General features: G+C 33.9%; 1 protein-coding gene across 1 annotated transcript in view; it reads right to left on the bottom strand.

Moving 5' to 3' along the window:
• Positions 1-25,858, bottom strand: part of OSBPL11 (oxysterol binding protein like 11) — a 75,926-nt gene that overhangs the window by 24,489 nt on the left and 25,579 nt on the right. The window contains exons 3-8 of the mRNA XM_039850792.1: positions 19,159-19,334; positions 18,222-18,301; positions 16,295-16,471; positions 11,198-11,399; positions 5,947-6,092; positions 2,525-2,665 (exon numbers count right to left, since the gene is read on the bottom strand). Coding sequence (XP_039706726.1) covers positions 2,525-2,665; positions 5,947-6,092; positions 11,198-11,399; positions 16,295-16,471; positions 18,222-18,301; positions 19,159-19,334 — 922 coding nt within the window. The remainder of the gene's footprint in view (positions 1-2,524; positions 2,666-5,946; positions 6,093-11,197; positions 11,400-16,294; positions 16,472-18,221; positions 18,302-19,158; positions 19,335-25,858) is intronic.

The raw sequence follows: 25,858 nt of genomic DNA, 5'->3' as shown, positions 1-25,858 counted from the left end.
CCAGAGAGACTGTTTATCTTCTTCTATGAATGTCAATATAGCCCTTTCCTTACATAGCTAAGCTTGTGTGAGTTATTCACTTTTTACTAAACTAAGTAACATTGCTGTGGGGTATATATGTAGGTAATAAACTATAAAGAAAACTAGGATGATTAACACAAAAGTTAAGTAAGTGGTAGCAGCTATGAAAAAGTAGGGAACTACACCCAGGACGGGCACTCAGAGCTCTTACAAATTCTGACAATGTTCTATAATTTATTCTGAGCTGTGAGTACATGGGTATTCGTTTTACTACTGTTCTTTGAAATGTTTATATGCATTCTATTCAGTCTTCTGTGTGTATAATACATTTCACAAAGACATTAACTGAAAAAAGGAAACATAACAAAATTAGATATAAACTAAAATTACATGAGGAAAGACTGGAAGGGAATTTCAGAAAGTGAGAGTTGTATTAAGGCCATGGAACCATAGGTATTTTCCTTTTATTTTCCAAAACTTTCTGTAAAGTGTTTAATTATACTAACTTCAAAGTATTATTTAAAAAGGAACAAAATGAACAGTGGAGAAAATGTATGTTACTTATTCACAACAAGCAGACTGGGGACATGGCTGTCTTCTTTGTTGCCACAGTCCTAACACCTATCTACTGTCTGGAACATGAGAGGAGCTCAATGAATATTGTTTGTATCAGAGTTATTATTCATAGGAGGTGGCTGTGACTGCAGTTTAATCATCAGGTTCTTTAATATTGCTCAAAAAGCACCATTCTTTTAAGTGTTATGCGAATGTTCATAACTTGTGATTGATTAATGTTAATGATTATGTATAAATGTAAAAAAAATGTATATATCTTTTTAATTAACAACACACAAATGTGGGGAAACTATATTATATATAGTTATTCATGCTAAGTGTGAGCTTTACTATCTGCATTACTATCATAGCACATTCTTTTCAAATGTTCTTATGCCTCAAAAACCCCAAACACTACTTACGCCTTATAAAGCTAAATCTACTGAGAGACAGCAATATCATAATAACCAAACAAGTCCCTTAAATGACTATTCATTTAAATGAATTTTACAACTAATTGTCTTTTCTGAACCACTAAAATGGAAATATTTCTAGTACCAAGTTGAAAAATTAATGGGTTTCTTTATTAATTCCTAAAATATCTGCTTCTTAATAGGCTATTAATTCAATCCATTTGTTTGTTTGTTTGTTTGTTTGTTTGTTTATTTATTTATTTATTTAAGATCTAACAGACTTTATTAAGCATGAATCAGGCAGCATCTCATCTAGCAACTAGAATTCCTCAATTTTAAACCCTCCTAAGCCTGAGTAAAGAAAAAATTGTTTTTGATTCTGAATGCTTCCAAGTGAATGCAAAAGGCAATATGCTTTCTATTTAAATTATATTTTCAGGTGAATAATTCATTGGAATCAAACAACCTTTTAAACTATACTTTCACCACCTTCGCTGGCATCAAAAACCTCAATGTGAAAAACACTTCCTAAATTCAATTTTGAAATCTCATACTAATGCAAAGTAGTGTAAGTAGTAATTCAAAGTACATAATCTCACAATAGTAAATATTTAACATATACAGGTTTTGAACCTGATTGGCTTTTTAAATTAATGTCATAGATTGATTATTAAACACAAATAAAGGGACATTAGATAAACTAGGAGCGGAGAAGACTGGCTTAAAATTAAAAACTATAGGTCAGTGCTAATCAAACTTTAATGTATATATAAGCCACACAGAGATCTTATTAAAATGCAGATTCTGATCCCCTAAATCTGGGATCGTGGGCTGAGATTCTGCATTTCTAACAAGTTCTCAGGTGACAGTGATGCTGCTGGTCTTCAGACCACATTTCCCCTCCTCAGTTTTTCTGAGGTATAATTGACAAATTGTGTTGATTTGATACACACATATTACGAAAGGATTCCCATCATCTAGTTAATTCAGACAGTCTGCAAATTATGGCCTTTGGGCCAAATCTGGCCACCTGTTCTTGTAAATAAAGTTCTGCTGAAACACAGCCATGTCTAATCTAACATATTATCTATGGCTACTTTCATACTACAAAGGCAGAGTTGAATAGTTCCAACAGAGACTTATGCTCATATAGCAGAAAATATTTACTTTTTGTCCCTTTACAGAAAATATCTGCTGACCTCTGTTATAGATAATATTCAAAATGTACTATCTAAAATGGGAGATTAAGAGTAAAGTAGAAATATAAATGCCCTTCATGATTTTGTGGGATTATATCCTTCCAGTTCTACCAATAGACCCCTTTAATTCTGTACAGAAACAAGAAGACTATAGATCTTTATTTGCTATGCAAATTTCTGTTGGCATTTTTTTGAAAATAAGAAATATATTTATTAAAAGTAGAAATGCTAATCAAGAGACAAAGAAATAAAAAACAAAAAGCCCTGACAATATTAACGATTACAGGTATAGTCCTGACCCACTGATCTACACAGACAGTTTATCCCACTACTTACTCTTGTTAAATCCATGCCCAGCTTGAGCTGTGACAAGAGATGTAGGATAACACTGCGTTGCTCTTCCACAGCTCCCAGGTCATCCTCCTTGTTGTCATAAGTATCCTCCACCTCATCATCTGCATTTACTTCTTCAGGTTCCTTGATGCAAAACAAGCCTATTGTTATAAATGCTTATTTATATCCATTAAGAATAAAAGTATAAACAAGAGACTTGAAGGCATTTATGCTGGACCTAAATGAATCTGAGAATGAACAAAAATCTTTCTGAAAATGTAACCTCCATAGATTTCCTTCAGTGAACCCATTATCGCTGACATTGAATATATTGTGGTTTTGCCATATGTACCACATACAAAACATACGTATTTTGTAAAAATATTTTTTCAAAAAGAGTGAAAAAAAAATTTTTCTTTTTGAGTGAAAAATATTTTATCCAAATCTTTGGCTTTGCAGGCTTTGACCATCTGCCCAGGCACACCACCATACCTACAATTTAAGTTCAAGATATTTTGAGACTTAAATATTTGCCCTATTTTTAAGCTAAAACTATAAAAGTAAATTTTTAAAGTGACTGTACATGTCAAATTTACTATAATCTATATTTATTCATTCATTCTTGGAGCTGTCAAGGAAGAAACCTTAGGATTAAAGGTAATTCTAGGTACAAGTATAAAAATACTGTAGTTCGTCAATGCTACAAAAAGTTCTCTCGTAGCTCTTCAATCAACTAATCAATTAATCAATCAATCAATAAAACCACCCATTGGAAAAATGAAAATGTTTATTTTCATCTCAATAGGGTCTCAGCTCCAAATAACTGGTTATGAGAAACATAATTTCTTATTTATTTCTATTTGAATAACAAATAAGTTTCAAATCCCAAGATTCTAGAACCTTAGCAGATGTCACTTTCCATGTTTTCGTGGGGGCGGCGTTGCATCTCTGACTTGGGCACAATGGAAGCATGAGTTTCACTCTAGCCTCACTGGGGTTTATTTCCTCCATCACCTGACAGAAAAATCTCCACTACTATAATAAATGTGTCCTGCTTGCATTGATATTCATATTTCACAAAAAAATATGAAAAATTTTTTAAAATTAAGGTCTATTCTGGTATGCTTGAGTGGAGTCTAATGCCTTGCAACTTATGCGCTTATTTTTTCTGCTTATACTATGTGGCATACTTGGTGGACTCACTGCTTCAAAGGATTTGAAAACACAGTAATCCTCTCCTCCCTACTGCTGTGTCCCTCATCTAACATACCTCTATCCTGACCTCCAGCATGCTTTGTATTCTCATTTAGAAATATGAAGATGGAATTTCCAATTCCTTTTTATATACAATCATATATCCTCTTCTCACATAAAAACGACATGGTCATAAACCATACTAAACCCTCTCAAAAAAACTTTCTTTCTAATTTTCCTAGCTTTGTAAATGGCACGACAATTTTACCTAGTTTTTTTAGGCTCAAAAACTTGGAGTCATCTTTGATCCAACCCTTTATCCAGTTTATCACAACTCCAACTGATTTTTCATTTGAAATGCATAGTACCAATTCGTTTGTCTTCATTTCCACTTCTACAGCCTTCTATCTACACTTTAATTCCAAGTCATGTCATACACCAATCTTCTTAAACATATCCCATCCCTCTCCTTGCTCATGACCTTATTACCTATCCATTAAGACTAAATTCTTCTGCATGATTTTTATGTTCCTTGGGGACACAGTTTGCACTGTATACTATGGAGCAGTGCTCCAGGGATTATCATTCCACATAGAATGCAATATGAACAGTCATCTGGAAATTGTAAAATCCAACAACCCTGTGATCATTTTTTATAAACCAGGTGCTCTATTCAATTCATTTTATCTTCATAACAATATTATAAGATATTATAACAATACTATAAGATATCCCTGCTTTACAGATGAGGAAATTGAAGCTAAGGGTGGTTAGTTGATCCACATATTGGTAAATGACAAGATCTGGCTTCAAAATTATTAGGCAAGCAATCTCCACAATAAGTATATAAGCTTCAGTATTCCTGGTTGTGTTATGCCCCCATCTTTTGAGATTCTCTCACTATTCCTCTTCTCTTCAAATCTCATCTTCTTTCAAAGGTCAATTCCAATTCCACTTTCTCTCTAAAACATTCCTTATCCAGTCTACTCAGTATATCTCTTTTTTTAAATGCCCATATCCCAACAGTCTCTAAACAATACCAATCAAGATGGAAAAAAAAAATACTGCTTCATATTATCTCATTGTTTCATTGTATGTGTGTGATTCTAAGTCTCTTCAGTGAAAGAACTGTCTTCTATTTTTCTGTCTTCTAATTCTTAATATTGGACCTGTCATATACTAGATAGCTTAATAAATATTTACTAACTGATTGATTCCACAAATGAGCTAGTCAAAAATCTATAGAAAAAAAGCATTATATACTTTTTTTTTTTCTTTCTCCCCTGCCCGCTCTGCTGCTATTACCTGCCTCATTAAGGTCTTTGTCAGCTTTGGAAGTCTCTGTGTCATATTTAAGAAATAATTCGCTAAACTATAAATAACTGTAAACTATGTATTACTCTTGACTCACTAATTCTACTTGGGAATATAACCTGAAGATATAATCCAAATAAAGGGGAAGAAAAAACACAGTAAACAAGATGAAACAGTGCTACTTATAACAACAAAAAATAACAACCTGGAGATTCAATAGCCTATTTAAACCTTTAAAATATTAATTATATAGGCCAGAATAACATAGAAAAGTGCCTATGAGAAGTATCAAGTAAAAGGAGCTTAAAATAAAACTAGTTATATAATTATGATAACCATAAAAATAACAGATGTGAATTCAAAAGGCAAAAATCCAATATGATTTGCTACAGTAGTGAAACTATGAATAGAATAACAGTCTTTAGCTTCTGAGAAATGCAGAATAAATAATACTTTATAAAAACATTAAACCCTAAGACTGTGTGCTATTTTAAGTAGAATAACACTTTTAAAATTTCATTTGGTAAAGTACAATCGAAAAGACTTAATAGTAAACTTTTAAATGTGTAAATGTAATCTAGTAAATGTTAAATTAAAAAATGTAAGAGGTAAATATGCAAATAATCTTATATTAGATAAGCTATTTTCTAGAAAAAAAACATGCAAATTTTAATTTTTAAATACATTTTTATCAAGTAAAATTAAGCCCGAACTAAAAAGAGCACATAATTTAACCTAGAAAACACAACATGTACAAGTATACAACAGACCGCTTCCAAAGTCAATGCAGTTAAGAGTCTACAAGAATGCTGCTCTGGTGTTCGGTTGACTTGCATATGCTGACAATGAAAAGAGAACTGACTCTTTTCAGTGATTCCTAATTTTTATGCCAAAACCATATTTTCACATTACCTTACCCTTGCTAACAGTCCAGATTCTGCAACACACTGCTCTTCTGGGACTGCCACTGGCTTACTCTGCTCAGTTGCAAAAGACTGGTCAGCTCCATTTTTATAGTGGTTGGATAAAGGTATCTTTGGTTCTAACCATTCGATTGTCGTTCCTGATGAAGTAAAAGAAAACTTTCGCTGAAACTTGCTCATAATCTGGAAAGTTCAGCAGATGTGGGTTTTACTAAACAATTTTGTTTTGAGCCTACAAGACTAAAAGCAATTCAACCTGTTAAGAGACTCTGCAAGACAGCCATGTGTATCTCATTAGCATGAGCATCATGATTGGGTGTTTACAAAAGAGCAACTTAGAACTTGAAATCAGATACCATTGTATAAAAGAATCAACCCTGAATGGGACTGAACTTACTTCTAGGGCAAATCTGTGAATCATAAAGTATATTCCCACTCTAACTGTTGATTTGCTGTCCTTTCCACATGAACCTTGTCTCTCTAGAGATCAAAAAAGTATGAAATTGGGCTTTAGGGAGTCAAAATTACAGGAGGATCCTGAAGTAAAATTTGCTTCAATTTGGGTCGAACCTTACTCTCAGCAACAACTTTCTAATCAAGCAATATAACTCCCTTGATCTAATTTAAGAATTGCAAATACATGTCCATTCTTTTTTTTCAATCATATGAAAAAGTCTCTTATACCTTTAAACTGAAAGGCTCTTCTACTGAATAAGTAATAGCTGACCCAGTGAAAGACAGTAGTCACATTTAGAGACCTGTCATCTTCTCAATTAATGACTCAAATGTCTCTTATTACCCTCAACTAGTTTAACAAAGTGGATTCTATGCCTAATCAATAATGGAAAACGTTCCATTTGATTTCAGAGGCTGATCTAGGTTTCACAGAAGCTTGGTGATAGAGTGCTACAATAAGGGAGATTCAGTCTATTAAGGAGAAATTTTTTTAAGAATGGAATTTACTCAGTCTACAAGAAAACCCCAGTCTTCTGTAGAGAAATAAATTACAAAGTTACCAGGCTACCAGAGCATCTTGCCTTACTATTCAGTTCAGTCTCACTTGGTACTAAGAAATTCACCATCGGGGGAATGCCCTGGATAAGTTCCTGGAGGCTGTTTCAAAATTCCAAAGAAATGGAAACACTTTGCTCCTACCTTAAAATGTTTATTTTTAATATCGACATCTAGATTTCTTTACTTCTAAAAATAAAATGCATAAAACACTAAATTTATGAGATACGTTTTAAGAGGTCACTCAACAAAACAAAGGTCTTTATCAAACCAATCATTTGGTCTCAGGATCCCTCTAAATCAAGATCACTTCAGTCTTCGGATAACACACATTAAGACTTTATGAGACTTAATAAACACTAATTTGAATTTAGATTTCATTTTTTTTATGTCATCTCAAAATTTGAGTGGAAAGGTAATTTAATTTTTCTTTTCAGTTATATTTTCATTCTCGAATGACTTGAGGATAAATTTCTACAGATCTAATTTGGGAAATATGGCAATTTAAGGTGAGAAATACCAATGTCAGTTAATTAGTTACCTCAAAAAACCACAAATCTGTGCTCCAAAAAAAGTGATGTAGGAGAACTTTTACTTCGAACACTCTGTAAAGTTTACGATGTTTCACATTTTAAATTTAAAGTCTGTACATACTTCATTAACCATAAAGCAATTATTTAAAAATAACTTTGTATTAATTTAAACTATACAAACAAAACTTCTAAGAATTTTTAAAATTATATAGTATTTAATTAATCAAGTATTTATTGAGCATCTAGTAGCTAGCACTGTGCTACTTAATATACTTTTTAAAAATTAAGTAGCATAAACTGGAAACAAATAGTTTGATTTTACAGACAAAATAACTCTTACCAAACTAGAATTAACCCAAATTTCATAGCTCAGGGTAACTCATCCAATGTTAAACACAGGGGAATAGTTATGTAAATCAAAGCCTATCTATCCCCTCAAAGGACTATATTGCAGTCAATAAAAATTATCCCCTCAAAGGACTATAATGCAGTCAATAAAAATTATGTTTACCAAAAGCATATCACACATTGGAAAATATTATTGATATTAAGTGAAAAGTATAAGCTACAAACATATTTTCTAATAACAATGGGGTAAAACAAACAAAAAGTAAGAAAATATAGAAAAAACTGGTGGGGAGTGTACTAATATATTAATTGTGAAAGTTTCTGGTTGATAGAACAACATATTTTTGTTTCTTTCAATTGTATGGTTGTTCCTAAGTTTTTTATAAGTGTGTGTTTCTCTACAATAGGAGAAAATTTATATTGGACTTCTTAGAATTCCTCCAAAGCAGAAATCCATGTCTACAACTCATAATTTTGGCTACACTATCTCTTTGGAATAACTTCTCCCCTACCCCCCCCCCAAACTGTAATTAACTGGTTTTCATAGTTTTTCTGTGCCTTTCCCAGACCTTTTTCTATCAGAAGAATTAGTTCATACATATATGCTCCTACAGTACTTTGTTCCCATTTAAGTGGCATTTTACATATTATAGTTAAGTATTTACATATTCTCCTCAACTGGACTATGAGTTCCTTAAGGGGAACATACTTAATTTATTAGCTTCTGTAATATTACCCTGACCTATACCTACAATTGACATTAAAAAGTTTGTTAACTTGAAATATTGAATTTAAGCACATGTGAGGATGAGATACATACTATATCCATATCAAGATCTGATTATGGTAAACGTTTTCCTGAGCAGAGTCTCAATATCTCTCTAAAATATCTTTCTTTCACAAGTAAAGAGAGGAAATTGTTTAAGAGATTGAGTACAATAGTCAAAACAGCATGGTACTGTCATAAAAACAGATTCATTGATCAATGGAGCAGAATAGAGAGCCCAGAAATAAATCCATGCCTATATGCTCACTTAATATATGACAAAGGAGGCAAGACTATATAATGGGGTAAAGACAGTCTTCGATAAATGGTGCTTGGAAAATTGGGGATACAAGCAAAAAGAAAAAAAAGAAAAGAAAAGAAAGAAAGAAATCGGACCACCTTCTTATACTATATAATAGACTCAAAATGGATTAAAGACTTAAATGTAAGACCCCAAACCATAAAAACTCTAGAAGAAAATATAAGTAGTAATCTCTCCGGTATTGCTATTTTTGGACATATCTCCTTGGGCAAGGTAAACAAAAAAATAAACAAATGGGACTACATCAAACTAAAAGTTTTTGTATAGCAAAGAAAACCATCAATAAAACAAAAAGACAACCAACTAACTGGTAGAAGATATTCACTTATGATACATGTGATGAGGTTAATATCCAAACTATATAAAGAACTCATACAACTCAACAACAAAAAAACAAACAATCCTATTAAAAAATGGGCAGAAGACCTAAACAGATATTTCTCCGAAAAGGAAATACAGATGGCCAATACATATGAAAAGATGCTCGAGGTCACTAATCATCAGAGAAACGCAAATTAAAACCACAATGAGATATCACCTCACACCTGTCAGAATGGCTATCATCAATAAATCAAAGAACAACAAGTGTTGGCAAGGAGATGGAGAAAAGGGAACCCTCATACACTGTTGGTGGGACTGCAAATTGGTACAGCCACTGTGGAAAACAGTCTGGAGGTTTCTCCAAAAATTAAAAATGGATATACCTTTGACCCAGCAATTACACTTCTGGGTATTTATCCAAAGAAAACCAAAACAATAATTCGTAAGGATCTATGCACCCCTATGTTCACAGCAGCACAATTTACAATAGCCAAGATATGAAAGCAACCTAAATGCCCATCAAAAGATGACTGGATAAAGGAGTTATGGTTCATTTATACAATGAAATATTACTCAGCCATTAAAAAAATGAAATCCTATCATTTGCAACAACATAGATGGACCTATAGGTTATTATGCTGAGTGAAATAAGTCAGACCGAGAAAAATAAATATCATATGACTTCACTTATACTTGAACAAAGAGAACGAACTAATGAAAAACAGACTCGCAAATATAGAAGACAATCTGATCATGGCCAGAGGTGGCTAAGAGAAAGGGGTGAAGGGTTAAAGAAGTACAAATTAGTAGTTGATAGATGGACACAGGGACAGGGAGCACGGCATAGGGAATGCAGTTAGCGTTAATTTAATGGCTAGGTGGAGAGCCAGAGGAAGGAGCAATAACAGGATCATTTTATAAACTATATCAATGTCTAACCAATGTACTGTATACTTAAAACTAATAATAAAATAAAAAATTTTAAAAAGTAATAACAACAATTACTTGAAAAAAAAGAGATTGAATTACTGTGAAAAACTAAGTTAATACTATTAACACAATGTGAGGGGAGTAAGGGAATTGGAGAGATGTTAACGGGTGCAAACTTGCAACTAGAAGATGAGTAAGTTCTGGAGATTTAGTGCACAGAATAGTAGTTATAGTCACCTATACTTCAAAGCTGCTAAGAGAGGAGATCCTGAATGTCCTCATCATAAAAAAGAAATGATAATTATGTGACATGACTGAGGTGTTAGGTAATGTTTCAGTGGTAATAATATATATATATATGGGTCATATATGCTGTAATATATGTATCAAATCAACACTTGTATACTTTAAGCTTACACAATGTTATATGTCAATTATATCTCAATAAAAAACCCAATGTGATGAGTTTAATCTCATTTAATAGAAAAACTCATTTTTTTGGTTCTCCCACTGCAATAACATCCTTTCCCCAGTAAATTAATTTCAACAAACAGGTGCTCTCAAATACTAGATGTATATCTCATTTTTCAAACTGAAAGGTGACTGATAAACTTTTATCTCAATAACTCAAGGCAGAAGTTCAGTGAACTGAACCAAAACTCAAGAAATGATCCCAACATTTCTACTTCGGTCAAGTCAACGAATAGTGATGTCACCAACTTTAACAGAAATACAGAGCTGTGGGTTTTGAGTTCAGTTTTTGTTGAGTTTGAGGTCTCTAAAGAGATATTGAATGATATTAAACATTAGACCCCAAGTTATTTTAGATTCAAAAAAGGGCAAAATAAAAGAATTTCTATAACATTAGTATGATCATTAAAAGAGGCTTGCTGGTTTTCTATTTGTTTGTTTGGTTTTTAATTAAGATTTTCGGGAGCTAGAATTACAACAAATGCAGTCCTTTCCATGTTTTTGGCTCTTAATATTAAGTCCTACCTTTAATCTATAACTTACCTGAAGGCAATGAGCCCTTCTGATGTGATGCATGCTGCAACTGTAGAATATGAAAGCAGTCATTTAAGCAGTTCATAGTTGCCATGGAAGTAGCTTTGAGCATTAAGAGATCCTGGTCCAAGGAACTAAGATGGCCAGAAGCAGGAAGGCATTCTATTCGTCTAATTAAGTCTCTTTGTTGTCCTTCAGCATGAGACATCATCTGAGGAAAACAACAATTCTGTGTGTAACCATTCATGATTTTTGTATATATATACAGTTGCCATTTTAACCACCAACCTCAGCTTTTGAGCCACTTTTAGGATATATTAGGCTCAGAAATCTGTGTTAAGTTTGTTTGGCTAGTCTCAATTAATGAGTACTTAACAGTGCTTAACAACCGAGTAAAAGATGGTGAACTTTAGCGGCTGCACTCTTTTTTGGAAGCAACAAAGCTCAGAAACCTTGATAAACCTTTTATTAACAGCATAAATTTATACATTGTCAAAAGAACATTCCAGATTATCTTTAAGAGTACTATTAAATATTTCATTCTAAAGTAAAATTAATTCCCAGTGTGGGCTCTCAACTACTTTCTTCTCAGCACCTCTGGTCAGGCTCAGTTTGAACCTACATTAAGAACCCAACGGTTTACTTATTTCCACTTTCCTAATCTTTCTGGTCCCATTAGCCTGATTCTGGAGCAAGTACTACATACAAGCTTTTCAGGTTAAAAGAGTTTAATACACTCTGCTTTCCTTAGGAGCTGAGGAAAGGAAAGGGTGAGTAAGCTCCTTTGACTAAATCAAAACCAGGAGAGAATAATGGGCCTATCTAAATTCCTCCTTAGGCAAACTATGGGAGATAGTCACATATATATATATATTCAACCTATATAGTTTTAACACTAAAGATCAATGAGTTCAGAAAACAGTGCCTGTTCTTTCAATATCCTGCTAAAAATTCACCTCAAGGAGTTTCAAAGCAGTTTAATTATTTCCAGACTCTATCACCAGGCTCCCTAACCAGGAGGCATGATGACCCAACCTTATCTTCCTTATACATTCCTTCCCTTTGGTGTAAAGCTGTTAAATCAATGAACTGTACACACCCTAATTGAAACTTCTGATGCACCAGATGTACTTTTCATTTACATCTCCTATTTTTCCAGAAGTTAGAACACTGTTTCAAGGTTTCTTAAAGATCTGCTCTCAGGCTATAGTCCTCAGATAGGCCCAAATAAAATTATTTCTAGTATTTTCACAAATTCAGGTTCTTTTTGTTGACAGAGCCCATCAACTTTTCCTAACAGAGCCAACGGAATAACAATGATAAGCAACCCAATTTTTAAAGATGAAAACTGAATTACTTCAAATTATGAGAAGGTTCTCAGATTGCCCATCTTCTGGACACTATTTTAATTCACACGGAAACTCTACAGTGGAGAGATTCTTTTGGCCTTCAGAGGCTCTGCTCCAGATAATTTTTAACACAGTTCATCATAGGGCTAGTGAAAGAGATGTAAAATGATCCTACCAAGCAAATCAAGTGTGTCATACATGAAATAGCCCCTGAAAACATTTGTCATAGTATTGGATCAAACATTCACCCCTACCAGAGAAAAAGTTTTTAAATGAAAAGTGTCAGTATGAAAGTATACACTATGTACACACATTTACACATACAGAAATATGTATACTTCGTGTGTGTGCAAATGTTTTTGTATATAAATTTTGAGACTAACCTCCAATAATCCAATTTTATGAATAAGTACAATCACTTTGGAAAACAGTTTGACAATATCTACTAGAGTTAACTTTACAGAGCTAAATAAACATAATCCAAGATCGAACAAATATACTTTTAGATATGTAACAAAAGATATGTGTATACACATGTTCATCAACTCAAATGTCCATCAACATTAGAATGGATAAATAAAATCAAGGTACATTCACACAATAAATACTATACAACAAAGAAAACAAACTGCTACACTCAACATCATAAGTAAATCTCAAACGAATAATGTTCATTGAAAAGCAGCCATAACCAAAGGAATACATACTATGATTCCAGTAGAAATTTCAAAAATAGTCAAAATAATTCTATGGTGATAGATGTCAAGATAGTGGGGAAGGGTATAGTGATGAAGAGACATGATAGGGTCTTCTAAGGTGCTGGATATATTTAATTTCTGATCCAGGAATTACATGGAAATTGACATCAAGATGAGGTACACTTATAATTTATGTACTCTCTATCTTATAAGCCAACAAAAGTTTATAAAGAAAAAATCATAAGTAGGATATCACAACATAAATAATGAGCTACTGCGACTTAACATTTAAGAGGGAAAAAAAGTGCCTCTTTATGCTGATGGCCTCGAAAAACTACCTGCTGGTGCTGATGTGAAGAGGCTTAAGAAAGTGATATTTCTGGCTAGAAAAAAATTAACTTTAAAATATAATTATAGCATAAATGTTAAATTTTGGTAATGGCTCTTTCCAAAGAAAACAAATGAGTTGATCATATATTTACAAAGAAATAGAAACTGATTTGTGAAGCTATTTTAGTAACTCTTCCTAACACCATAAAACCAATTCCTCAAGAAAGAGAAAACTTTAGGAAAGTTGAAAACTTCTTAATCTGTGTTTTGTAGCTAGTTATGATAATTATGGTGATTGTAGTACGTCACTTAGGAAGCATCTATAGTTTGTCTGAAAACCAGATGAGAATCATCACTTGTATTTTATCACTTGTATTTTGTCTGTCCCCCTTACAAGCCTGGTCATTTTAGTGATTCCTAGGGCACAGAATAGCACCAGCACAAAGCATGCACTGAATAATGGAGTGATTTCATAAACTGTACTAAAAATAAACAACAAATACTAAAATAGGTCATTTTAATTAGATAAAGCTTTAGTAATAAATTCAGGTTCAAACACAATATGACTATTCTCAATAGTCAGATGCTTTTGCCAACTGTTACTTAATCTATAGCTGGACTTACCCATGGACTTTGATTGAAATGTTCCTTTCAAACTCACTCTGAGTTATATCCTTGCGTTACAACCTCCTGATTAGAGAGTGAGATGTTTCAGGCCCCACCCATGTCTAAGAGAGGAGCTGGAGGTTGAATTACTCACGAATGGCCAGTGATTTACTCAATCATGGCTACGTAATGAAGTCTCCATAAAATCCTAAAGGAAGAGATTCAGAGAGCTTCTTGTTGATGAATACTCAGAGGTACTGGGAAGGTGTATGACCGGAGAGGGCATGAAAGCTCCATGCCCCTTACCCATATATTGCCCTAAGCAACTCTTCCAGCTGGCTGTCCTGAGTTACATTCTTTTATAATACACTGGTAACATCGTCAGTAAACTGTTTTCTTGATTTCTATGAGTTGTACTAGCAAATGATTGTACCTGAAGGAGTAGTAGAAACCTCAGATTTATTGCTGGTTAATCAGAGGCAAAGGTGACAACCTGGACTTGTAACTGGTATCTGAAGTGGGGGCAGTCTTGTGGGATCAGACACTATCAGGTAGATAGTGTCAGAATTGAATTAAATTGTAGGATACCCAGAGAATTAGAGAATTGCTCGGTGTGGGGAAAACCTACATACATTTGGTAACCAGAGTACAGAAGTGTAGAGTGTTGTAGTAGAGGAGAAACAACAGGACTGTTTTTCCTTTACACAACGACTACTAGAAACTATAGATATTCAGACTTAGGAGTTTGTGGGAGACAGTTTCTCAAAGTTAAACAAAATGAGCCTGTCACTTCAAGAAAAACTGACAGTATTTGTTAACCAATTATGAAATCTGAGCTTTAAAAATTTGGAAAACCTATATCTGTCACTATAAGTTTGACAGCTTCCCAATACTAAATGCCTTTTCTGATGAGATCAGTGGGGATATTAATGAAAGTGAAATTTGATATTATATAATAAAATAAATCAACATTTGCAAGACCTCATAACTCTGTGAACTAAGGTTTTCCAAATTACTGATGCACAGTGTTAGAAAATGATGCATAGGTTAGGATCCATTCAAAGTACAAGACAGACCAATGAATTTTCATGTAACAGAACATAAGTTCACTGATTTATATTAGATTCCATACTATATCTAACATTTAAGAAACTACCACTGTCAAGTTATCATGCAGAACCAAAGAAAAATAGCCACAATAATCTTAAAAGGTTACTAAAATATTCCTCTAATTTCCAACCACATATCTGTGTGAGGCCATTATAGAATTTTCTAGAAGCTCAATCAAATTTAACACAGCAAACAAAAACCTAGAATATTTGGAACCTAACAACTTCATCCTTTGTTAAATAGGATTGTTTGGTTCTCAATATGAAAGAGAAAGAGGAAAATGGTAAGATAAGGCAACATCAAAAATTTAACTATTTTATTTTTGTGTATATTGCAATTTATACATAGTTTTTTAAAGAAGTGTCAATTGCTTGGCCATATAGTCTTTCTACTAAGCTTAATAACCCTTTAATCATAAATTTTATATCAAAGGAGCCTGTGTTTTATTTGAGAAATAAAAGATACAGATTTGTAAAAACTGAGAGTGTACCTATTACGTAGTTGACAGACTTGAGGAAACTTAGGACTACATATATATAATCAGGGAATTTTTACCACTTAATATCACTTATATGTGGGACATAAACCTAAAAGCAACTAATGAACAGGACAAACAAACAGACTCATGGACATTGACAAGGGACTAGTGGTTACCAGACGGTAGGGGGTGGGGCAGGAGAGCAGAGGTAGACCGGGTAAAGGGGATCAAATATAGTGGGGTAAGGGGAGGGTGAAATGGGTAAAGGGAATCAAATATATGGTAGCTGAAGGAAACTGGACTTTGGGTGGTAATTACACAATAAAATATATAGATGTCAAATTATAATGTATGCCTGAAAATTATATAATTGTATTAACCAATGTTAGCCCAATAAAAAAAATTATATCACCACATTAGATGGAAAACATTGAGGGGCCCCGAAAGTGCAAACAGAATTTAAAATTTTTTTGTGACAAAACCAAGCAGGTAAGATTATTTTGTGCATTTTAACTTGACTTTAATTCATACTTACTTCTCTGACTTCCACAAGATGGTCTGGAGGTAAATGAGCTCTTTTGTTCACTGATTGTAGTTTGGAATGTCCAACATTAAAAAAAGAAATGGCATTTTGACTTGGTCTCCTCTGGGAAATAGGAGAATTACCACTAGATGCAAGTGAGAAGCTCCGTGATTTCAGAGGAGGATTATTCTATTAGACAAACAAAGAAAATCATTCTTTTTAAAATAACTTAGGCTAACTCTCAACCTATCATACACTTGAAGCTTACATATGAACAGTTTTAAAAATTAAATTAACCTCGGAAGTGACTACAAGAATGTTTCTGAAAATGATAAAATTTAAGACACAAAGTTTACGCATTTCAGACATCTCATAGTAAACTGGTGATTTATTTAGAAACTTAATTCCAGGTGTGCTGCCAAGAATATTTTTTCACATTTTATAAATCTTAGGATAAGAAATTTCTAATTTCAGATATTTGAACACCATGACTGAAGCAAAAACTGTACTCAGAAATATTCAATATGATAAATTTTCTAAATGGAACATGCAAGTAACTCCAAAATGAACTAGTGCTTTCTGATCTTTGCCAATGATTATAATCTTGCAGTATGGGTAAAGCTTTTGTGTTGGGTTTCCTGAAGACTATGCAAGAGGCCTAAATCACAAACCACTTTTAAAAACTTACTTACTGGGAAAAACACTAAGAAAAAAAAATTTTAAGTCAAACTATCACCTAAGCATGGAATCCTTTAACTATGCTGTCCAGGTATTAGTTTTTAGATGTCTCTAACCTTAGATTTCAAATATTGAGACCGTCCTTTTCACCTTAAAAAATAAAACTCCAAAGAAGAGATACAAACGACCATTAAGCACGTGAAAAGATGCTCGACATTATTAGTCATTAGGGAAATAAAATCAAAACCACAGTGACATTCCATTTCACCCCCACTAGGATGGCTATAACATAAAAAAAAAGTGGGGAGGGGACAATAACAAGCACTGGTGAGGATGTGGAAAAACTGAAACCTTTATGCCTTGCTGGTGGGAATGTAAAATGGTTCAGCTGCTTTGGAAAACTTTTAGCAGTTCCTCAAAAAATTAAACAGGGAACTACCATATGACTCAGAAATTCCACTCCTAAATATATACCCTGGAGGCTTTTTGGCACCAGAAACTGGTGCTCTTATGGAGAATCTCATGCCTGAAGATCTGAGGTGGAGCTGAGGCAGTGATACAGATGGGGAACAGTTGCAAATACAAATGAAGCTTTGTTCACTTGCCCAACGCTCACCTCCAGCTATGCGGCCTGGTTCCTAAAAAGCCACGGTACCGGTCCATGGCCTGGGGGTTGAGAACCCCTGCCCTAGAGAACTGAAACCACGTGTTCACATGGAAACTTAAACACAAATATTCACTGCAGTATTATTCGGAATAGCCACAAAATGGATACCCAAATGTCTATCAACTGATGAACAGATAAACAAAATGTGGCATACCCATACAATGGAATATTGTTCACCTATAAAAATGAATAAAATGTATGTAACAACATGGGTGAACCTTGAAAACATTACGCTAAGTGCAAGAAATCAGACACACAAAAAATCACATACTGCATGATTTCATTTATATGAAATGCCCAGAATAGACAAATCCATAGAAACAAAAAATACATTAGTGTTTGCCAGGGGCTTGGAAGGGGGAGAATAGGGAGTGACTGCTTATGGATATGGGTTTTTTTGCAGAGTGATGCAAATATTCTGGAATTAGATGGTTGCAATGGTTGCACAATCCTGCGAATATACTAAAAAATCTCAGAATTTTATACTTAAAAGGGTTAATTTTATGGTATGTAAATAGTATCTCAATTTAAAAACATAAAAAAATTTTAATTGTTTCATTTTTGTGCATTAATATAGTTTATGAATCCACATACCTTTCCAATAGCTTCAGTGTGATGTTGTGTACATATCTGAAGTCGGCTAACCCAATGCTGTCGCTCTTTAGTATCAGTGGCTGATAAAAAGAATCTAAAAGTTATTCACATTTATATTTATTTTTGGAATACAATTGTCTATGGCATGAAAAGTAAATCATTGAAAACCAGGGATTGGTCTTACTCTCCCTAGAGCAAATGTCCCTGACTGCAGACAAGTAGGAAAGAGGCCCAAACATCAACCTTTTTAGGTAACACAGTAGCTGGATGTGGATAATTCAGAAGGAGGACAAATTAATTACGTGTAGCTAGATGGGGATATGAGACTTGACATGTCTTAAGTTTCTCATAAAAATATGTTCGTAAAAAAATAACCTTTATTAAGCATTTAACATGTACTTAATACTTTCAGATCTTAAGCAGCATGCTCAGCTAAAATTACCATTATACATTATATGTATTAATTAGATTAAAAAAACACAAACGTCTACACAAATTAAATTTACCTAAACAAAAGTTATATTTTATTTTAATGAACATTTTAATAAATTCCAATTATGTATATTAGCTCTTGAAAACCACAGAGGATATGCAAATCAAATCAAGAAAAAGGGTAAACTACAAATCCATGACAGACATAAAAAATATCACTTAAAGAAGCCAATGTTTTTAGATTTCTCAGTAATCGGGGTTTTATCTCCACAAATATTTTGGAGGGATCAGTCTTAGACTTGTTCACTGTCCCACTAGAAAAAAAGTTATTCATTAAAACAGATTTCATAAATTCTTAAAGGAATTCCAAGATTTAGAATATTGTGTCTACATCATCAAATGACAGTAGTTTCAATTTCCAAAACCCAAATGAAAGCAGGGACGTACACTGATTTCTCAAGGGAAAAAGGACATCACACTATTAATTCTCATATCACAATCATACCTCTGAGTTTATACTGTTCCCCACTGGCAGCATTTACAGTGAAGGTGTGAGAGTCTTCATCACTGGGTGATATTACGGCTCCTGCAAGCTGCAAAGTGCCTCTAGGTTTTTGATTTCTAGATTGTTCATTCACAAAGTATTCCAATAATCCAGCTTCATTGTTTAAAACAAAAAACCTGTAATAATTTTAAAAAGGTAACAATTTTTCAACATTTCCTGTAGTCAAACGAGAGCAACCAAAGTTCAATCACTTAAACACTCTGGAGTTTGTGCCATTAAAAAATTAAAATTCAAAAGTATTTCAAGAAGTACTTGGGAACACCAGAATGAATTTCCTAGCAGTAAAGTTTAATAAAAAATTGAATAAGTTTAATAAAAGATATTAAACCCCCAGCTGAAGGAGAGACAGTTAATAGGAAAGAGGCATGCCAGATAATACAAAAAGGAAACAAAGATATAGTATCCTTTCAGAGCAATATTTCTCTCCAGAATTCATTACAGGGAAGGTAAATTTCCCAAGGACATATATAGTGAGAATTTTTATTTAAAATTCACTGCAAACAAATCAAAACAGGAGCTCTGAGGTTAACTAAATGCCACGTAAGAAATGAATCTAATTTAAGATTTAATCAGTGAAATAATAATGAGAATAATGTCAGGGTAGAAAGATTTTGTGAGTATATCATTAAATAGGTCACAACTAAAGATCGCTTATCCTGTTTAAAAATGAAAAAGCTGCAACTGGAGATGAAGAAACTTAAGAAACGTGAAACTAAATGATGAAATACTGATGCACTTTGGAAAAAAATCTGATATTCTGATTTCGTTCTAGATTAACTATTTTAGGAAATATATTAATTCAGATTCTGATTTAAGTAGTGCAATAGCTCTTTTCTTTAAAAAATATTAAAAGTTTCAATTTCTAAAAATTAATGTTTGGGTTTGAAGCATTTTGGCATTCTACATGTAGTGTGTTCTATAACACTAGACAATTTGATCCAGTTCGAGGTCCTAGAAGATATTAACTATCTCAAGTAATGTGGCAACCATATCAACCATATCAACCAGGGAGAGACTGGAATCAGACTTTTATTCAGGGAAAGAAAAAAAAAAACAAAGAGAAGGAAGCAAAGTAGTTAAAAGTGCCTGAAAAGGGAGATGGAAAAGCAAAGGACTATTGTTTCTCTTGTTCATCTTTTAGCATGCTTCTGGTTTTTTTTAAATTATGTTCACGTATTTTTATTTAAAAATATAAATTAGTTTTAATATTCTTGAGTTTTAAAATTTCCATATCATTAATTACTACAGGAGTTAAACATGTTTTCATGTGTTTTACTGACCACCTGTTGTTCTACTTACAGTGAACTGCCCACCAAGTTTTGCTCATTTTTAATAGGGTTATCTTTATTTTCCCAAAGATTTGAAGGGATTATTTGAATTAACGCAAGATGGTCACTGATGCTTAAATTCCTAGAATATATGACCTCTCCTTAGTAAAATGCACATATAAATCTGCTATGGTCTGAGTGTGTCCTCCAAAAAGATATGATGAAGTTAATCCTTCAGTTAATGGTATTAAGAGATAGGGCTTTGGGGAGTGATGAGGTCATGAGGGCAGAACTCTCCCAAGAGAGATCCCTGGCCCCTTTTCTGCCATGTGAAAATACAAGACGTCTACTATAGGAAGAGAGCCCTTACCAGACTATGCTGGCACCCTGATCTTGGACTTCCAACCTCTAGAACTGTGAGAAATAAATTTGTTGTTTATAAGCTACCCAGTCTGTGGTATTTTGTTATAGCAGTCAGAATGGACAAAGACATGAAAGCAAACTCTTCAATATACTAAAAAACCATTGAGTTCCACAATTTAAGTGGGCATATTGGATGGGATGGTATGTGCATTTTATCTTAATAAAGCTAACAAAAAAAAAAAGAAAGGAAGGAAAGAAATTTCCTCTCACTGTTTTAGGAAATTAAGTACAATTTATTTCAAATAGGCAGAGAAAAATGACTGCTCTCTTCTCTTAAAAAGTCAATTCAAAGAAAATTTAGAGTACAATATGTTTGGAAATCTCAAGTTTGCTGTGAACGCATATTTATTATCCCAAAAGCATTACCACAAATTTACAACATGAGAAGCACTCACCTAGATAAACAGAAAGCAATACTGAGGAGGGACTGGTACAATGATAGCAATGAGCCAATAACTGTACAGGTTGGTAACTACAGTTAATACTGAATTGCATATTTGAAAGTTGCTAAGACAGTAGATCTTAAAAGTTCTCATCAAAAGAAAAAAATTTTTGTAACTATGTATGGTGATGGACATTAACTAGACTTACTGTGGTGATCATTTCCCAAACCAAGCATAACTCAAGAGATATTGCAAGTTCAGTTCCAGACCACCACAATAAAACAAATATCGCAATAAAGCAAGTCACATGAATTTTTTTGGTTTCCCAGTGCATATAAAAGTTATGTTTACACTATACCGTAGTCTATGAAGTGTGCTATAGCATTATGTCTAAAAAAACAATGTACATACCTTGATTAAAAAATACTTTATTGCTAAAAAATACTAACCATCATTTAGGCCTCAGCGAGTCATATTCTTTTTGCTGGTGGAGAGTTTTGCCTCGATGTTAATGGTTGCTGGCTGATAAGGGTGATGGTTGCTGAAGGCTAGGATAGCTGTGCAATTTCTATATATATATACATATTTTTTTTTGGCAATTTTTAAAAATAAGACAATGAAGAGTCGACTCCTCCTTTCACAATTTCTCTATAGGATGCGATAGCATTTTACTCACAGTAGAACTTCTTTCAAAATTGGAGTCAATCCTCTCAAACTTTGCCATTACTTTATCAACAAAGTTTATGTTATATTCTAAATCTTTTGTTGTCATTCTAATAATTTTCATAGCATCTTTGGCCAGGGGTAGATTCCAAATCAAGAAACCACTTTCTTTGCTCGTCCATAAGAAGCAACTCCTCATCTGTTGAAGTTTTATCATGAGAGTAGAGCAATTTAGCCACATATTCAGGCTCCACTTCTAATTCTAGTTCTCTTGCTATTTCTACCACACATGCAGTTACTTCTTCCACTAGAACCCCTCAAAGTCATCCATGAGAGTTGTAATCAACTTCTTCAAATTTTCATTAATGTTGACATTTTGACCTCTTCCCACAAATCACAATTATTCTTAATGGTATCTAGAATGATGAATCCTTTCTAGAAGGTATTCAACTGACTTTGCCCAGACTCATCAAAGGGATCACTATCTACGGCAGTTATAACTTTGCAAAATGTATTTCTGAAATAAGAATTGAAAGTTGAAATTATTCCTTGATCCACATACTGCGGAATGGATGTTGTATTAGCAGGCGTGAAGAAAACATTTATCTTGTACATCTCCATTAGAGCTATTGAGTGACCAAGTACCTTGTCAATGAGCAGTAATACTTTGAAAGGAATCTTTTTTCTGAGCAGTAGGTCTCAAGAGTGGGCTTAAAATGTTCGGTAAACCATGTTGTTAACAGATGTGCTGTCATCTCGGCACAGGCAGAGTAGATTTAGCATGATTCTTAAGGGCCCTAGGATTTGCAGAATGGTGAATGAGCACTGGCTTCAACTTAAGTCACCAGCTTTATTAGTATCTAACAAGAGAGTCAGCCTGTCCTTTGAAGGTTTGAAGCCATGCACTGACTTCTCCTCTCTAGCTATGAAAGTCCTAGATGGCATCTTCTTCCAATAGAAGGATGTTTGGTCTATACTGAAAATTGTTTAGTGTAGCCACCTTCATTAATTATCTTAGAAAGATCTTCTGGAAAACTTGCTGCAGCTTTTACATTAGCACTTGCTGTTTCACCTTTCATTTTGATGTTACGAAGACAGCTTTTTTCTTTAAGCCTCATGAACCAACTTCTGCTAGCTTCAGACTTTTCTTCTGCAGCTTCTTCACCTCTCTCAGCCTTCATAGAATTGGAGAGAGTTAGGACCTTGTTCTGGATTAGGCTTTGGCTTAAGAGAATGTTGTGGCTGGCTTGCTCTTCTACCCAGACCACTAAAACTTTCTCCGTATCAGCAATAAGGCTGTTTTGCTTTCTCATCATTCATGTGTTTAGAGGAGCACTTTTAATTTCCTTCGAGAATTTTTCCTTGCATTCACAACTTGGTAACTCTGGCATACAAAGCATAGCTTTCAACCTATCTTGGCTGTTGACCTACCTTCCTCACCAAACTTAATCATTTCTAGCTTTTGATTTAAAGTGAAAGACATGCAACTCTTCGTTTCAATTGAACATTTAGAGGCCGCTGTAGATTAATTAGCATAATTTCAATATTAGGAATGGAATAGGGAGGCCCAAGGAGGGGGAAAGAAATGAGGGAACGGCCAGTTGGTGGAGCAGTCAGGACACACACAACATTTACAGATTAGTTTCGCCAGCTTATATGGGTGCTGTTTGTGGTGCTCCAAAACAACTGCAACAGTAAAACCATCAAAGATCACTGATCACTAATAATCATACCAAATATGATAATGACAAAGTGTGAATATTGCAAGAATTATGAGAATTTTGAGAAATGTGACAGAGACAAAAAGTGAGCAATGCTGTTGGAAAAATGGCACTGATATATTTGCTCTGAACAGAGCTGCCATAAATCTTCAATCTGTAAAACAACCAGAATTATTTGCAATAAAAAGTGCAATAAAGCAGAGCACAATAAAATGAGGTATGCCTGTATATAAAATAGCAAATCGTTATGTTGTCTACCTGAAACTAATGTTATATGTCAATTGTACCTCAATAAAAAAATAAGCCAATAACTGATTATCTTTCTAAGATGATGCTATAGACCCACGAGCAATAACAGAGCACTTTGGGCTATCTTTTATTATACATGAATTAACCCAAATATTTTTCCTTCATCCCTTCTATGGAGAGATATTTTATAAGGGGATAAAAAGACAATCTACGTAGGAAATTTAACAAAGCTATTTTGCCCAGAAGAGTACTAGAATCTTGATCAAGGCATTTTTAGCAAGTTAGCCTAACCAATAAGCTAAGAAAACATAGAAACAAAGGCTAAGTGTGACAGAGAAACCTAAGATACAGATTTTTACAAATCTTCACGTGCAGAAAATTTACTTAAGTTGTTAAAAGAAAATGCTGTTAAGATTGGCAATTAAATAATTGCTCATTTTTTTGCAATTTCAAAATAATAAAGACTGCCAGTTTGGGGAAATGACTAAACTTTGGAATAGCCCACAACTAAAGTACCATGAAATACAACTTTAATAAAAAAAAAATACTCTGACTTCGAAGAAATCTTATAATGACAAAAATAAACTTTTGTGAAGATTTTAGGAAAAAAGGTAACCATGTGTTTTGTTCTGGCCATTCAAGGGCTTTAATGTTCAGTGAGTACAGACTTCTAAGCCAAATGGGAAGTGATCTCACCTTCAGGAATTAGAGCTGAAAGTATAAAAAGGTGGGCTCAGGAGAGGATCTTGCTGAGGTATACTTTCCTAGGGCACTACATTCTAGAGCAAGTAGTTATTTATAGAGTATGCCCATGCTAGATTTCTCCGAGCTGCTCTAAGTCAAGTTCTAAGTTGCTCTAAGTTGCCCTTAGTCAAAATACAAACGGATTGCAGGGAAACTGTACTGAATATGACACAGGTACGTGCTTTTGTTACTTAAGCTTCACCTGTAGCATGTGGACAAATGTGGCAAGGCATGCCAAAGAAAATGAACACTAAGCCTAGGGTCCTTTAACATGGTCTTAACCTTTCTGTTACCCTTTGATCAATCAATCTACATGTTTCATGCTCAGGTCCCAGTACACCTCTGCGGTACCACTAAACATCCAGTCAGGTTGACAGAAAATGGAAGGTCGAAGTTTTTCTAAAGTGGGTCTACGACAGTTGACAAGTGGAGTTCTCTCTCTGATGGGGCAAGATGGTAATAGGTTGTGTTCTCAGTAGCAAACAGGACAGGTTGTCATTATCCCCACTCTCTCTGGAGCTATGAAAAGTGGCCTCTAACACAACTGGAGGAATTACACTGGCAGCAGCGATGTCCCTCTTTATCCTATCATGTTCACTTTGATCTGCTAGCTAACTCCCCAGGCAACCAGTGGCCAATGAATCTTTTTGATAGGCTCACTCATACGATGATAAAAACACCTGCATTCTTCCCATGTTCTCGAGTTGTCACCTGAAATGCCTAAACTTTACATGCTTTGGTATGTTTTGGAGCTTTCTCACTCTATTCTACTTCTAAGACTTTCTCAATACTATTCAATAATAATATATGAATGAAAGTTGTTGAATGTTGGGGGAAAAACTTAACCTAGTCTCCTTTTAAGAAAGAGAACAAAGACTAGTGCTAAGAGCAAAGTGACATTCAATTTTTTAAATTTAATGTTCTGTATGTCATTTGAATGTGTAAGCCTTTAAAATATTACCAAAAAACTGAGGTGGAAAAATACAAAATAAAAAGGCTCCCTTGACTTAGCTTTCTTCTTAAAATAAAAGATGGGAACCCTGGAGAGCTGTCCTTTCCACTTCAATAAGAATGATTCCCTTATAATTTTTCATATCCAGCTCTGACCTTTCATATGAACTCCAACTTCCTGCATATCACTCCTATTTGGATATCCTAATATTATTTCAAACTAAACATGGCCTAAACT

Source organism: Pteropus medius, unplaced genomic scaffold (assembly GCF_902729225.1).
Source record: "Pteropus medius unplaced genomic scaffold, Ma_sr-lr_union100, whole genome shotgun sequence".
In the NCBI taxonomy this organism is placed as follows: domain Eukaryota; kingdom Metazoa; phylum Chordata; class Mammalia; order Chiroptera; family Pteropodidae; genus Pteropus; species Pteropus medius.
The sequence above is the reverse complement of the archived record's forward strand: the minus strand, read 5'-3'. Positions and strand labels throughout refer to the sequence as shown.